This window comes from Salvelinus alpinus, chromosome 9 (assembly GCF_045679555.1).
Source record: "Salvelinus alpinus chromosome 9, SLU_Salpinus.1, whole genome shotgun sequence".
Taxonomy (NCBI): domain Eukaryota; kingdom Metazoa; phylum Chordata; class Actinopteri; order Salmoniformes; family Salmonidae; genus Salvelinus; species Salvelinus alpinus.
This window is the reverse complement of record NC_092094.1, coordinates 46,752,367-46,770,026: the sequence shown is the minus strand read 5'-3', so window position 1 is coordinate 46,770,026 and position 17,660 is coordinate 46,752,367. Positions and strand designations below refer to the sequence as shown.

Here is a 17,660-nt window from a genome sequence, read left to right as displayed (position 1 = left end):
AAGGACACAGAAACATCACTTAACACATGGAATTTGCACACAAGGAAGACGTACATGGACACTGGTTCAAACCAACAAAGGGAGCTGTAATATAATAGTTTAAACTTCCTTGTTGGATGTTGAATACTTCAAATAAACCATTTGCCGGCACATCAGGACTGAGTTGATGATAAACATCTGTAACTCAAAAGATAATATTTGACTACGGGCCGGGTTAAATCAAACCTGCCTTAGCAATGTTTATGCAGTATCATTATTTACATAACTAGACCTACTGCCCACACACTGATCTCGAAGATCCTACCTGTGAGAGGAGTCTGTAGTTTATAGGAGGCTGTAGTTTATAGTGTCCAAGCACATCATGCAGCTTTAGTGACTACGCAGAGAAAAGGTTTCTGTCTAAAATCAGGGTTCTCCAATCCTGGTCCTGGAGAGAAAGTCCAGGCTTTCATTCCAGCCCCTCAGTAAAACACAACAGACCGAAGGCCCTGAACAGTTGATTATTTGATTACTGTGTTAGTAATGGGCTGGGGGAAAAGCATGCACACACCCAGTATTTCTCCAGGACTGGAGTTGGAGGATCCTGGTTTAATTGTGGATTGAACTGATTTGATCCTTGTGTACACATGGCTGTACAGTGCGGGCTCTTGTCCAGACTGTGGAAGATTCTAGAATGATTACACATTCTGTAGAGTAAAAGCTCATGTCACTGTGAGATGGGTCAATTGGCATTGTGGGACCATGTGGGAACAGGCTGTATGACAGGCATCCTGCTGGTTCTGGCACACTCTCATTGTGCCTTGTTTAAGTGACTCTGGAGAGTGTCTGTCGATGCCCGGGTGGCATGACGACGTGCCACAGTGTGTGCCCGACGGGAGGAGTGTGAAATGAGTTGGAGTGTAAGTGTGTGGTCACACTTTTCGTTGCATTCTGATCTCTCCGGCCTGTATTCTCCAACACCAGGTCCCCTGTACTGGGGTGATAAGACTGAGTGGCCCAAAGTGTGTGTGTGTTTGTGTGTGTGTGTGTGTGTGTGTGTGTGTGTGTGTGTGTGTGTGTGTGTGTGTGTGTGTGTGTGTGTGTGTGTGTGTGTGTGTGTGTGTGTGTGTGTGTGTGTGTGTGTGTGCTAAGTGCGTAGGGCTGGGAATTGTCAGGGACGTCACGATACAATATTATCACGATAGTCAGGTGCCGATACGATACGTATTGCGATTCTCACGATTCTAGATGTACTGCGATTCGATACTGTGATTGTATTGCGATTCGATGTTCCAAACATATTGCTCACCATATGTCTGCTGCAGAAGGATACGAGAGACCCAGGAGAAAATCAGTTTGGATCAGTCATGGAAATAAAAGTGAGGAAAACAAATTGTCTCCCTATTAAAAAAATACTGGAGTTTTGGAGCAGGTACAGCCAACTAGCGCAAAAATAACGTTGCGATATTGTCAAAATGATACGATATATTGTCAAAAATAATATCCCAATACGTACCTTTACCAATAATTTCCCCATCACTATACATGCGTACAATTAGGAGTATGTGTGCATGTGATAAAGAACAGATGAGGGAAAGAAATATAGTATCTCTGTGTGTGCGTGCACTAGTGCGAGCGTCCGTGCACGCGTACGCTCCTTCCTGTACATAAGGCCCATCCAGAGAGTCTGTCTGATTGTGGACTCTGTCTAATGGCTCCAGCCGTTTAAGGTTTCCATCGTTATCCTCCCTGGACTCGGGCCAAACACACAGTGCAGGGATGTTTGTTTATCCAGCGTTTCTAATGTGTCCTCCTAATGTTCCCCTGTAGAACTGAACTGCAATAGGATAAGGAAGGCCTGTTCCAGTAGCCAGCCATGTTCTGAGCAGCTGATCTAGCTCTTGAGGTCATCTGGCCAGAGCAAATCAGCATGCAGGATACGTGGGGCACAACTCCCTGGAAAACAAGTGGACCTCATTATGACCTACAGGCACAGTGACTTCCCCCGGTCTCCCACACATTGCCATGGCCACAGATTCAGCCTGTTTCCTCTCACTGCCTGTCTTGGTTAGGATGTACTGTTATCATTTCACACCACAGCGAAATCACGATCTTGCAATCTGCATCTCTGTCTCTCTATCACCTCTGTCTCGATCACTCTCTGGGTGGTGTGAGAAAAATGATTGTGTTGGGTCGTTCAGACAGTCTTCCTGAAAGTCTCTTTCTTTTTCTCCCGCTTTGACATTAGTTCCTCGCCCAAACGTCTCTAACGTCTCTAGAGCGGGACAGCGAATGTTTTAAACAAGATACCACTTAGCCCAGCTTGTTTGGAGGAAAAGAGAGCGATTTACTGGAATCAAAAGGGGAGAGTTCCATCATAATGATCTCAGAGGACTTATTTATAAAAAATAAAAAATAAACTTTGGGTAAAACGCAATAGCATACATTGAAGTGTGGGAGCGTCTACAGAAAAGACCATTAAGGATTATATACAGGCTGTAATTTATGGGCAAAGAGCCATTTGAAAGCATTTGAAAATGTATTTGCTATGGCTACATGACATCAGTGTATTTGGCAAATTGCTCCTTCAGTAAGAACGGTGTGCATTCGGTCTCCATATGGTACTCTGCCAATAATGAAAGTATTCACACCCACCGTTCTCTGATTGTTTCCTGTCCCCTCACCTTAAAGCTCTCACCAATTAGAGCTACCAGCTTTCATGTTCCTGTCCGGTCAACTTGATTAGATGTCTGTCACGTCAATAAAAATGAAGAGAACATGCGTCACGACAGCTTCTAGGCTAATTTGTCATCATTCTTATGAAAAAGGTTGAGATCGTGCTTGTTAGGAGGCACAGAGGGCGGTTACACAGTCTTCTTGATTATTTACACTGTCCCATTCATTGATGGTATCACAATACGAGGCGAGTGCTGAACATGATAGTCTCAGTTGTCTGGCTTGGGAGATCAAGTCTCTGTGTGTGTGTGTGTATGTTTGATGAAATGCAGGATAGATGCCAGCCCTTACATAACCATTCTATCCTGAATCCAGTCATCAATCAGGTACTATCTCTGTCCTCACGGATCGGAATAGCAGAAGATAGAAGACTGGACCCCTGTCATTATTCACCAAGTAACACGCCTGTGACGAAGACTTAAATAGGAGTTGAAAGCTAAGCATACAGCTAAGTAAATTAGTGAGGGGGGGACGTTACTGATGTTCAATGAAATTAAATATGCTTCACCAACACACATAAACACACGCACGCACGCACGCACGTGCCTCTATAAACTGCAGTTGACAAGACAGAAACTGTCTTCCCAATTCCACCGGGACCAATGGCAGAGATAAAAAGTTGATGAGGCTGTCCTATTCCACAGAAGAGATGCTTTCGGCAACTGTGGCAAGTCGTTTTAACCAGGTTTCCAAATGCATAAAGGATTCGTTTTGATCATGGAGCCTGGTGAGGCTATTTTGGCATGGGCTCGTCTAGACATTGATCTAATCTAATTGGTCACATGGAGCCTGACCAAAAACAGAAATAGAAGAGCAACTAAACCACATCTGAGCCGGATGGGTGCATTTTCTGCCAACATTTTCTTCACATTGTACCGGGGGTGTGGGTGGCTTGGAGGGGGTGTGAATGGTTGTAGGAGGACTCCGCTGCTTGCTTTCATGGTATTTCTGATAAACTGATTGGATTTCTTCATGGGAGGGAAGGAGAAAAATATTTTATGGGTAAGTTCAAGGAAGCACCTGATCATAGGATGAATTGTGATTGCTAAAACTATGACGCAATTATGACAATATAAATGCTCTCAAAGAAATACCAGAAATAGAAGTTCAAATAAATGCTCTCACTAAGAGCAATGAATGTCTCCTCCTTTGAGTATTGTTATTGTAATCAGTGACAATGGAAGATACTGACAACTGACACAAAGGCTTTGAAGGGAAATTACAGCACTCCCATTGAGTTCCCTGCCTTCCCCTGAACATGCTGGACACAAGAGGTTGCACAGCCGGACGCAGTCAGCCTCATCCGAGCGTGACTGTGCTCTACTTCCCAGAAACACCTTTTCTCCTTGTACCCTGATGGTAGAAACATGGACGGACACAGATGACCAACAGACCAGAGAGGATATCGCAGGGCTACAACATGCTGCTTGCTCCTAGCTCTGGGCCAACTCATTCCCTTTAATCTCTCTGAACACTCTCTCTGGCCTCCAACACAACCATATTTCTCAGTAGTGAGTGATCCTTTAGTCTTCGTGCAACATCCGTCTTTATGAGCAAGTAGCATTTTATTTTTAAGTCATAAAGCTCAAGGATTCTTGTATTGGAACATCTCTAAGGAACAAAAGTCCTCCCACATTTTTCATTGTTAGCGGGGTCACATAAAGAAGATGACACAATATTATAACCCACCAACCTGAAGGAGCTCAGTAGGAACCACTAAGCATGGCTTAGGGGTTAGTCTACGCACTAATTGCTTTTCATGTAGATTAATCCACTGTGGCTGTCCCTTGACCATCCACAGTCAGGACTGAAATAGGTGCCGGTACTCATTTTGGGTGCTGGTACTGTTTATATTTAGATGCAGGAGCTCCACAATACTTTTGAGCTAAAGAGGAACAGGAGCTCAAGCAGTAGAACATTTGAGGTGCCAGTACTCAGCTCCGACAAGCTCCTGCCCAAGTCAAGCACTGCCTACAGTTACAAATACAGTTACAACAACTCTATTCAGAATATGAAGTAGCAGCCTACCTGTTGGCTCTTAGTCGTTGTAGCCTATCCTTCTCCTGTAACTTTTAATTCCGTCATTTTAATTCCATCTTCCATTGATTAAATATCTCCTAACTTTTGCACAGAGGCTTTATGACAGTAGCCTATTGCCGCTTTGATGACTTATGATTGGCCAACAACAACAACACGCTACACTTGCCACGCGCAACGGTCGTGAAAAGCAAGAGCAGCAGCATAAATTCAAAAAATGTATCTCGGATCAGTACGGGTCCTTCCGGACTAGTCAGTTATAATTACACATACCCGAAACCAGTGACAATCATATCAGATCTGACCCAGACTGGTGAAAGTACCCACTCGGGTCCCGGATCGGGTCTCAGGCATTCGGGTACAGGTGGATCTGTGAAGACCTCTAGTGCAGACAACCAACTTTTTGTCTCTGATAGTCTCTTCTTTTCTGGTGTGATTTATTAGTAAGCTTTCTGAGGTTCCACTGATGACCTACTTTTGAGTGGTATCATTCATCACCAATACATTTCTGTCACAGAGGATGAAAATTCTACTTCAATGGGCATGACATGTCTGTCATTAACCTCCTTCGATACGAGGCAGCAACACAGATTGGCCTCTCCAGATGTACCCGGACATGGTTCCGGACCCCTGACGGGAGCATTAGTATTGGCCACCCGCTGCCATGTGTCCACCACCAGCTGGGACCAGCTGCCACCCTCCACCAAAGACCTGGCTAGTCTGCCAATCAGGACATTTGGGAATCATGGTGGGGTACAGAATAGGATACAGTTGAAGTCGGAAGTTTACATACACCTTAGCCAAATACATTTAAACTCAGTTTTTCACAATGACATTTAATCCTAGTAAAAATTCACTGTCCTAGGTCAGTTAAGATCACCACTTCATTTAAAAAATGTGAAATGTCAGAATAATAGTAGAGAGAATGATTTATTTCAGCTTTTATTTCTTTCACCACATTCCCAGTGGGTCAGAAGTTTACATACACTCAATTAGTATTCGGTAGCATTGCCTGTAAATTGATTAACTTGGGTCAAACATTTCGAGTAGCCTTCCACAAGCTTCCCGCAATAGGTTGGGTGAATTTTGGCCCATTCCTCCTGACAGAGCTGGTGTAACTGAGTCAGGTTTGTAGGCTTCCTTGCTCGCACACGCTTTCTCAGTTCTGACCACACATTTTCTATTGGATTGAGGTCAGGGCTTTGTGATGGCCACTCCAATACCTTGACTTTGTTGTCCTTAAGCCATTTTGCCACAACTTTGGAAGTATGCTTGGGGTCATTGTCCATTTGGAAGACCCATTTGCGACCAAGCTTTAACTTCCTGACTGATGTCTTGAGATGTTGCTTCAAAATATCCACATCATTTTCCTGTCTCATGATGCCATCTATTTTGTGAAGTACACCAGTCCCTCCTGCAGCAAAGCACCCCCACAACACGATGCTGCCACGCCCGTGCTTCACGGTTGGGATGGTGATCTTCGACTTGCAAGCCTCCTCCTTTTCCCTCCAAACATAACAATGATCATTATGGCCAAACAGTTCTGTTCTTGTTTCATCAGACCAGAGGACATATCTCTAAAAGTATGATCTTTGTCTACATGTGCAGTTGCAAACCGTAGTCTGGTATTTTTATGGCGGTTTTGGAGCAGTGGCTTCTTCCTTGCTGAGCGGCCTTTCAGGTTATGTCGATATAGGACTCGATTTACTGTGGATATAGATACTTTTGTACCCGTTTCCTCCAGCATCTTCACAAGGTCCTTTGCTGTTGTTCTGGGAATGATTTGCACTTTTCGCACCAAAGTACGTTCATCTCTCGGAGACAGAACGCGTCTCCTTCCTGAGCGGTATGATGGCTGCGTGGTCCCAATGTGTTTATACTTGCATACTATTGTTTGTACAGATGAACGTGGTACCTTCAGGCGTTTGGAAATTGCTCCCAAGGATGAACCAGACTTGTGGAGGTCTACAATTTTTTTCTTGGCTGATTTCTTTTGATTTCCCCATGATTTCAAGCAAAGATGCACTGAGTTTGAAGGTAGGCCTTGAAATACATCCACAGGTACACCTCCAATTGACTCAAATGTTGTCAATTAGCCTATCAGAAGCTTCTAAAGCCATGACATAATTTTCTGGAATTTTCCAAGCTGTTTAAAGGCACAGTCAACTTAGTTTATGTAAACTTCTGACCCACTGGAATTGTGATACAGTGAATTATAAGTGAAATAATCTGTCTGTAAACAATAGTTGGAAACATTACTTGTGTTATGCACAAAGTAGATGTCCTAACCGACTTGCCAAAACTATAGTTTGTTAACAAGAATTTTGTGGAGTGGTTGAAAAACTAGTTTTAATGATTCCAACCTAAGTTTATGTAAACTTTTGACATCAACTGTATTTGTAATAATGACAATTACAACAACACTGAATTAACACTTTTATTTTAACTTAATATAATACATAAATAAAATCAATTTAGCCTCAAATAAATAATGAAACATGTTCAATTTGGTTTAAATAATGCAAAAACACTGTGTTGGAGAAGAAAGGAAAAGTGCAATATGTGCCATGTAAAAAAGCTAATGTTTAAGTTCCTTGCCCAGAACATGAGAACATATGAAAGCTGGTGGTTTCTTTTAACATGAGTCTTCAATATTCCCAGTTAAGACGTTTTAGGTTGTAGTTATTATAGGAATTATAGGACTATTTCTCTCTAAACCATTTGTATTTCATATACCTTTGACTATTGGATGGTCTTATAGGCACTTTATTATTGCCAGCCTAATCTCGGGAGTCGATAGGCTTGAAGTCATAGACAGCGCTGTGCTTCAAGCATTGCGAAGAGCTGCTGGCAAACGCAGGAAAGTACTGTTTGAATGAATGCTTACGAGCCTGCTGCTGCCTACCACCGCTCAGTCAGACTGCTCTATCAAATATAAAATCATAGACTTAATTATAATATAATAAACACACAGAAATACAAGCCTTCGGTCATTAATATGGTCAAATCCGGAAACTATCATTTCGAAAACAAAATGTTTATTCTTTCAGTGAAATACGGATGTCAAGGCTGTGGGTAACTGGTGAAAGGAGTCAGGCGCAGGAGAGCTGAGATGTGTGGACAAGGTATTTAATACAAGATAACACCAGTATAAACAAAATACTATATAAACAAAATACCGATACCATGAAAATAAACGGGCATAATAACAAAACCCGGCAACAATATGCCAGCCATCAGATACAGCCTTCACAAGAAAACAAACACGCACACAAACATGGGGGAAACCAGAGGGTTAAATAATGAACATGTAATGAGGGAATTGAAACCAGGTGTGTAGAAAACAAAGACAAAACAAATGGAAAATTAAAAGTGGATCGGTGATGGCCTGAAGGCCGGTGACGTTGACCGCCGAACACCGCTCGAACAAGGAGAGTCCGGCGAAAGTCGTGACAACGGAACTGTTCCGGTTTTTATCGAACGGGTGGCAACCCTAAGTCTAAATATTGCTGTTACATTGCACAACCTTCAATGATATGTCATAATTATGTAAAATTCTAGCAAATTAATTACGGTTTTTGTTAGGAAGAAATGGTCTTCACACAGTTTGCAACGAGCCAGGCGGCCCAAACTGCTGCATATACCCTGACTCTGCTTGCACTGAACGCAAGAGAAGTGACACAATTTCCCTAGTGAATATTGCCTGCTAACATGAATTTCTATTGAACTAAATATGCAGGTTTAAAAAAATATACTTGTGTATTGATTTTAAGAAAGGCATTGATGTTAATGGTTAGGTACATTGGTGCAACGATGGTGTTTTTTTCGTGAATGCGCTTTTGTTAAATCATCACCCGTTTGGCAAAGTAGGCTGTGATTCGATGATGAATTAACAGGCACCGCATTGATTATATGCAACGCAGGACAAGCTAGTTAAACTAGTAATAATATCAACCATATGTAGTTAACTAGTGATTATGTTAAGATTGATTGTTTTTTTTATAAGATAAGTTTAATGCTAGCTAGCAACTTACCTTGGCTCCTTGCTGCACTCGCGTAACAGGTGGTCAGCCTGCCACGCAGTCTCCTTGTGGATTGCAATGTGATCGGCCATAATCGGCGTCCAAAAATGCCGATTACCGATTGTTATGAAAACTTGAAATCGGCCCTAATTAATCGGTCATGCCGATTAATCGGTCGACCTCTACATGAAAACGTATACTTTTTTGTGTGGTATTAGCTTAAGCAGACTGTGTTTGTCTATTGTTGTGACTTAGATGAAGATCAGATCAAATTTGATGACCAATTTATGCAGAAGTCCAGGTAATTCCAAAGGGTCCACATACTTTTCCTTGCCACTGTAGAGGGGGTAATCAACAAAGTAATGGAGTCCAGGTGAGTCCAATATTGCGCAGCTGCGTATAATGATGGTGACAGGTGTGCGTAATGAAGGGCAGCCTGGCACCCTCGAGTGCCAGAGAGGGGGTGCGGTAGCAGGCGTGACAGTAACCCCCCTCTTCTAGGGGCGCCACCTGGCATCCCACCTGGGCGAGCCTAACGGGCCGGCCGAGGCATGGGCGCTGGACATGCTGACTGAGTCATAGAAGCCCAAAGAACCGGCTGAGGCGTGGGATCCTGGCGAGCCGGCTGAGGCGTGGGACCCTGACGATCCGGCTGAGGCGTGAAAGCCTGACGAACCGGCTGAAGCATGGGAGCCTGATGGGCCGGCTGAAGCATGACGTGGGGTGGGCGCCTGCCAAGCCAACCGAGGCAAGAAGATCTCTCGAGCCAGCTATGGCATGGAAGCCCGACGAGCTAGCTGAGGCACCCCCAGTTCCATCGGCGACAGCACCCGGACCCAACATCACCAACCAAAACAAAAAACAAAAACTCCCTGATGGTTCCTTTAGTGGTGTCAGCATTCTGTGAGGATCAACGCTGGAGACGAGAAGCAAGTACACGGAGTGAACATTTAATAAACAACGGACATTAAACAGAACAGGAACAGCGTCTGGACAGGGGAAAAATAACGACATCAATGCTGACACAGGGAACAAACTGAAGAGAAGACAGATATAGAAGGGGTAATCAACAAAGTAATGGAGTCCAGGTGAGTACAATATTGTGCAGCTGTGCGTAATGATGGTAACAGGTGTGCGTAATGAAGGGCAGACTGGCACTCAGCCTGGCCCTCGAGCGCCAGGGAGGGGGAGCGGGAGCAGACGTGATAGTAAAAGCACTTTGTGACATTTGCTGATGTAAAAAGGGCTTTATAAATACATTTGATTTGATTTCCAAATGGGCAGGTAGAGGTGAAAACTCTGTATTTGCAGCCACGGCCTACAAAGAAATACAGTCAAAAACTTGACCAACTTGAAGCTTGGCTTGAGTAAAATATCTGCCCGTACAGCCTTAGGCTTAGCACTGCCAAAAGATTCTTAAGTTGTTCAAAGTCCCAGTTATTGTTATTTGCGTAACTACACAGGCATGTCATGCTACACACATTTTGAATTGTTGTCAGTGCCTACTGCATTTTATGTCAAGTTCAATTTTGTTGCAAAATGTTACACCTGTAAGCAATTACATTTAATTTGTACTTTACTGATATTTAATATACATGAAAAGAGCATGGGCCTTTTGGGAAGTGTTATGTGCAGTCATGTCCCAACACATTTACAAATTCCATTACTTGTGTCCCATTGAGAATTAGAACTAAAAAGAAGACTAAAAAAGAAAAGGGGGTATACACCCCCAATCCCCCCGAGCAAAATACACCTTGACCAACAGTGTTGTTAACACAAGCTAGCTGGCCTTTATCTTAGTCACTTGGGGATTTGCATTCAGTGTCAGGACAACAGCCATCGATATACAGGACAGTTAAGAGACCACACACTAACAGGCAGCTGAAGAGAAGAAGAGGGGGAGAAATCAATGGCTCTCTACCAGCCACTCTACGGGGCTCCTCTTGTTCTCCCCAATGGCCCCGGTGTGAGAAGCCCTCTTTCAGTTGCAAGACGGGCCACCCGGATCTGCCCTGTCATCCATTAAGCAGCCAGTGGTGGGCATCGAGGACCCGGCTGGCAGAACGCCAGGAAGACACCAGCAGAACCTGGTTGTTTGTGAGACAAACGAGGAGAAGGAGAATAGGTAGCGGGTAGAGATGGTGGGAGGGAGACAAGAAGAGGACGAACAGGGGGTGAGATTGGGGGAGTGAGAGGAGAATGAGACAGGAAGGAAAAAATTACGAGAGGAGGAGAAATTAGAAAAGAAGAGAGAAAATTACAGATTGACGATGATGAGGGAGAGAAAAGGTTTAACAAATATATGGGACAAAAAGGAGAAGAGAAGAATGCATGTGAAAGTGTGAAATAAAGACAGTGAGAGTAAGCATGAAAAGGGGAAAAGGTCTGGAACAAAACTAATGACATTACAAGTGTGGTTGAAGCCTCAACTCCATCGCTCTCCTAGCTTGGGGGCACCGCTGAGGTGTCAAGAAGGGGGAGCCTGGGAGCCAGAGCGTCGGAGCATTGCCATGACACTCCTGTGACGGTCGCAACACGCTGCGCTCTCACACATCCCCTCCAGTCTCGCAGCGTGAGAGCCTCCTGCTCCAGCGCCACCACTGCCTCTGGGACAAATTGGTGCTCGATCTAGCGTCACGCTTACAATGGTCCCCCCTTGCTGTGTCGCTGCGCACCGCTGAACACCATCGAAAACCGTCGCCCTCTGCCAGCTTCTCCCCCACCCACCCACACAAAACAAATCTCTCTTCTGACAGCATAATTCACGGGGGAGGCCTTGGGAAGATGGAGGATATGGAGGAGAACCAGTGTCCTGGGCTCCGCTATGGAAGCTTGGCTGGTCTGTACCACCACGTAACCATAGTCCTATTCAGCCATGGCCGGGGAGAGAGAGAGGGGCGACTCAGAGGATTCAGTGTGGCCCCTGTGCAAACTTGGAGTGAATGCCGTTGAGCCTAATACCAACTAATCTGGTCATCAAATACCCCTCCTGCCGCCGATTGTAAATCTGCTCTGCTTTTTACCAGCAACCCTGCTTGGATGGCTAAGAGGACCAGTGTGCCAAGCTGCTCTGGGTAGGGTGTCCCGCAGCTTCCTCAGAGAAAGAGGGAGAGAAGGAGAAAGAAGAATGGGAGAAGGTAGGAGAGGAAATGAGAAGAACGAGTAGAGAGGGGGCAGAAAGAACAAGGGAGAGGTGGCATGGAGAAAAAGCTTTTCGTCTTCGCATCAAAGGAGCTGAGAAGCTGAGTTTCAATTACTGTTGGTAATAAGTGTTTTGAACAGTTAACAACAGCCATACTCAGACTAAAGTAGACAATGTTTGACTCACACACAGTCATTTCAGATTACGCATATTCACTCTATGCAACTAAACTATCGAGCTGTGTACTCTGCAAGTGTAGTTTATTGTGTTCCTCAGTGTGATAACAGCTGCATGGGCAACATGAAGTTATGAACTGGCACACTTTCCTCATTATACCAGTAGGCCACATCTGAAACTGGATTAAGCATTGGACCAACAGCTTGTGACACACCCCTCTAAGGTGGACTTCCAAGAGGCATGAGCAAAGGGGTATGGAATCTGGAAGCACACCAACCAACCATCCACCTGAATGACTGAGTGACAAACTATGACTGCCATCTGTCACGAGTCACGACCACCCTGCTCCAAAACAACAGGCACAGAGACTTCCTCATCCGAGAGAGAGAGGGGCACTGTGGACGATGCCCAGTGTAAATGCCCCATCTATAGCCCACCACATTGGGAAGACAGATGGTGCAGAGTCTGCGTTGAATTCATTCACTTTGTGTCTTTTTTCTGCCATCAATCCCTATGCTGCCTTCCCAACAAACGACCGCTTCCTTTGTGCTCCACGTTTCATCAAAGCGTAATTTAAAGCACTCTACTGAAAGGGGCAAAAAGAAGGGAGAAGAGGAGGGGAGTGGTGGCGGTGGGGTGCATGTGGTAAAGCATTCAGCATGTACCAACACATTTGATATCCCAGTTCACAAGGCCTGTCACAAAAGGCTTTTAGCTCTTAAGCAAACTAGCTTTAGCAAGCTTTTTTCAAGTCTTTGTCTAATGCCTCACCCAAAAGATTAAACCAAGCATATCAGTCTCCTCCTTGACACTTTTGCACTGTACGTGTGTGCCATATTGATGCTGAACGGCTAAGACCAACTGGGCGAATTAAGAAAACACTCCTTTCACTCAGTTCTGTGGGGATATGTAAATTATCAGTTTATTCAAATATTTGCCTGTATTGTCCTGTAACCAATGGTGGCTGTAACAGCAACCCCATTTATAGACCTATTTGAATTTGGTCAAAATGACAAGATAACTATCAAAATATGTGCAATTAAACGTACTTATAACACATCAATAGCACATTATTTATAGGCTACCTACAGTACCATAGGCTTCAAATAAAGTGTAACCAAAGGCTATCTGTTTGAACTTTTCAGGATAGCCTTAGTTGAATGTCAGGAGAGAAATACAGCTGTGGAATGTAACCTAAAATATTAGCCCTAAAAGGTGGTTAATGGCTCTGCTTGGCTTTGCTGGGGTAGCAGTAGCACTCGTTTTCAGGCAGCTTGAGACTGCCATACCATTCATTTCAGTAGCACCTATCGACCAATCACTACTAGCCCCCCTTTCCAAAAAAAATGCGTTTTACTTACTAATAACATAGTTCGACAACCGTGGCGAAACCACCCTTTTCATGCTTCACAGCTCCACTAACGTTATATTTAAAAGATCAAATAAATACGAGACACCCGATTAATGGGAATGCACATTCTGATAGGATTCTTTACACTTGGCCCCTTCATACACAACATAGAAACAATGTTGAATGTTTAACTTTCTTTGCGTAGCTACCCCAAATTGATAGTCTTTAGATGTTCCTCTGTGCTCTTCTCACAATAGTCTGTGTCCTACGGTTGCACAACAAATATCGCTAACACCAATGATATATAAACACACGACTGTCTTTTAATAAGGCTTACAATACGTTGTGTATTTTCGAATTTAGTCAGGCTCATTATGAGATGATAATAAGACATTATAAAGGGGTAATGCATGATTATGACAAGTCTTACATTGCATTATAACCACACTTCAACATGATGTTTAATAACATAGAGCCTACTTCTCCAAAGACGCACAACGCTTGTGCATAATCATTCGAAGATAATTGAAATAGACCGAAAGACGATTATTATCTTCAGATTTATAAATCAAATCAGCAAAAGAATCCATGAAACATAAAATTGAGGTGTCCAAAGTAGGCTAGTGAAGCGAACCGAGTTCATTTGAACCTGAACTTCACGCGCATTGCATTCTCGGAGAGAAACAGGTAGGCTACCTTCACAGAAACAACAGTAACCATCAAGTGATAAAAAATATAAAAAAAGCTTTAAGAAAATTATAATGATATAATATAATAATAATTAATAATGAGAAAAACTAAATTAAATTCAAGTTCTTACCTAATTGACAGACGATCAAGAGCTGAGCGAGCAATAAGCCTCTTGAAACAGCCGTTTCCATATTTCACCAACCTCACAAATCTCGATGAAGACAATAAAAAATATAATGTATGCTTCTTGGGAAAGATAGTCCCGTGACGGTTTCACATTTGTTTCATGCTGGGAGTTGTTGTGTTGTTCGGTCCCCGTTTATCCTCACTCCTTTCTTTTCGGTATCTCCGGTGAGGCTGTTCGTATGCTACTCGGAGATGAACTGTGAGCGAGAGGAGGGGAAGTGTATGAGAAGCGTGCGCCTCCCACAGACCATAATGCACGAGCTCTATTTAACGGAGTTGATATTACTTTTTTTTAAGGAAATAGCCTGCATTCATTGATTTATTGATTTCAGTAATTCATTACAAAAAGTGATAATTCCATGTAACTCAGTTGCAACAGTCGTTTTGTACCTTTATTATGAATATGTGTTTTTTTTAAACACAAACCATTAGGCTATTTGCATAGCCGCGGGAAGTAGTTTGGTGGTGGGTGTTCTGCAAGTGACCAAGCTGAACATTTTTTTTATTGCCAAGGTGTATATCTATATCCCATACAGAAGTCTATATCAGTCTGCTAATTCAGGACTAGTAAAGGCCCAGTGCACCACTTTATTGTATTTGAGCGTATACCAGTATTTGTAACTTGAGGCTGTTGATTATCTGTAAAAAAACCTTATTTGTCACATGTGCCGAGTACAACAAGTGTAGACCTTACCGTGAAATGCTTACTTACAAGCCCTTAACCAACAGTGCAGTTCAAGAAGAGTTAAGAAAATATTTACCAAACACAATAACACAATAACATAACAATAACGAGACTATATACAGGGGGTACCGGGTCAGTGTGCAGGGTACATGTAAGTTGAGGTAATTTGTACATGTAGGTAGTGGTAAAGTGACTATGCATAGATAATAAACAGGAGTAGCAGCAGTGTACAAAACAAATGGGGGGGGGGTCAACGTAAATAGTCAGGTGGCCATTTGATTAATTGTTCAGCAGTCTTATGGCTTGGGGGTAGAAGCTGTTAAGGAGCCTTTAGGTCCTAGACTTGGTGCTCCGGTACCGCTTGCCGTGCGTTAGCAGAGAAAACAGTCTATGACTTGGGTGACTGGAGTCTCTGACAATTTTATGGGCTTTCCTCTGACACCGCCTATTATATAGGTCCTGGATGGCAGGAAGCTTGGCCCCAGTAATGTACTGGGCCGTACGCATTACCCTCTGTAGCACCTTACGGTCAGATGCCGAGCAGTTGCCATACCAGGCAGTGATGCAACCGGTCGGGATGCTCTCGATGGTGCAGCTGTAGAACTTTTTGAGGATCTGGGGACCCATGCCAAATCTTTTCAGTCTCCTGAAGGGGAAAAGGTTTTGTCTTGCCCTCTTCACGACTGTCTTGGTGTGTTTGGACCATGGTAGTTCGTTGGTGATGTGGACACCAAGGAACTTGAAGCTCTCGACCCGCTCCACTACAGCCCTGTCGATGTTAATGGGGGCCTGTTCGGCACGCCTTTTCCTGTAGTCCACGATCAGCTCCTTTGTCTTCCTCACATTGAGGGAGAGGTTGTTGTCCTGGCACCATACTGCCAGTTCTCTGACCTCCTCCCTATAGGCTGTCTCAATGTTGTCCGTGATCAGGCCTACCACTGTTGTGTCATCAGCAAACTTAATGATGGTGTTGGAGTCATGTTTGGCCACACAGTCGTGGGTGAACAGGGAGTACAGCAGGGGAATAAGTACACACCCCTGAGGGGACCCAGTGTTGAGGATCAGCGTGGCAGACGTGTTGTTGCCTACCCTTACCACCTGAGGGCGGCCCGTCAGGAAGTCCAGGATCCAGTTGCAGAGGGAGGTGTTTAGTCCCAGGGTCCTTAGCTTAGTGATGAGCTTCGTGGGCACTATGGTGTTGAACACTGAGCTGTAGTCAATGAACAGCATTCTCACATAGGTGTTCCTTTTGTCCAGGTGGGAAAGGGCAGTGTGGAGTGCGATTGAGATTGCGTCATCTGTGGAGCTGTTGGGGCGATATGCAAATTGGAGTGGGTCTAGGGTATCCTAGAGGATGCTGTTGATGTGAGCCAAAAGAGTTAATCGGATAATACCTGTGGAATATAAAAATACTTGCTTATATGTTTTCCAGTTTCTTGAAATACTTTGCAAATGCAACTTATTTCTATGTGAAAACTGAAATGGTCTATTCATTGCTTTTACATTTTAGTAGACCCTCTTATACAGATCACATTTACATTTACATTTAAGTCATTTAGCAGACGCTCTTATCCAGAGCGACTTACAAATTGGATCACCAAACAGTAGTGAGTGCATACATTTTTGTAATGGTCCCCCATGGGAATCAAACCCACGACACTAGTGCTGCAAGCACCATGCTCTACCAACAGAGCCACATCATCACATCTTCACAAACCACTTGATGTCTCAATGTACTCAATCAATTACTGTATTGTGCATTATTTTTCTTTATGCTGATGGAAAGTCTACAGGTACAAACCTAGATGACCAGCCTATGTACAATACAGTAATGTACATTTACATTAAGTGGTGTATAAGGATGGTCAATTAATTCTGCTCAAAAAGTGGTTGTTTTCCATGTTATTTGATCAAGAAACATATTTAATTTGATGTGGATGTTTTGTATCTTAGCCCATAACTTTGCACCTTTTGATGTAAATGTTTGAGGACAGGGTTTTGTTCTTTCTGGATTCCATTAGAATGATGATCACAGAGAAAGGTACAGGGCAACAACTCTTACAATACCAACTTTTGAATCTTGCAAGATTCTGTTCTTAATTGTACAACTATCTTTTTTGCCAAAGCAGCTATTCTGCATTTGGGGGGGGGGGGGGGGGGGCGCTACAGACATCTATATCGGACTGCTTATACAGGACTAGTAAAGGCCCAGTGCACTACTTTTGTGAATTAATAATATTATTAATATATTTTATTTAACCCTTTGACATGTACGATCACATATTTGTGGTCATTGTCGAGGGGTCCCTGCAGCGTACCATTGCAATTATGTGATTGGAACAGTAGCAACAGAACGTATGACGCAACAAACGCGTCTAAACAGCATTGTTGTCTGAAAAGCATCATTCTGAACAATGTTTTGTACTGCTGGGAAATAAAGGTCTTCACATCTTCATTCCTCAATTTGACCTTTTATTGTAAAAGATAAATGAAAACTTCACCATCCAAACATCACACGGAATACAGCCAAACTCATTCCATAAACCAGTCTACTGTAAATAACAGGTTGCCCTGACAAAAAACTAAACATAAGTTAGAGACCTAACAGCTAGACTTGTTTCCAATGTATTTCATCTCTGGTGAGCACAAGGGAGA

General features: G+C 43.5%; 1 protein-coding gene across 5 annotated transcripts in view; it reads right to left on the bottom strand.

The window, feature by feature from the left end:
* The window catches only part of ptprz1a (protein tyrosine phosphatase receptor type Z1a), a 68,714-nt gene extending 54,163 nt beyond the window's left edge, over nucleotides 1-14,551 (bottom strand). For 3 of the 5 annotated variants that reach the window (XM_071326434.1, XM_071326436.1, XM_071326437.1), the window contains exon 1: nucleotides 14,265-14,551. In XM_071326434.1, the coding sequence (XP_071182535.1) occupies nucleotides 14,265-14,325 (61 nt within the window). In that variant the 5' untranslated portion in view covers nucleotides 14,326-14,551. The remainder of the gene's footprint in view (nucleotides 1-14,264) is intronic. The other 2 variants (XM_071326438.1, XM_071326439.1) reach the window with 2 other exon arrangements.
* Nucleotides 14,552-17,660: the final 3,109 nt, after the last annotated feature.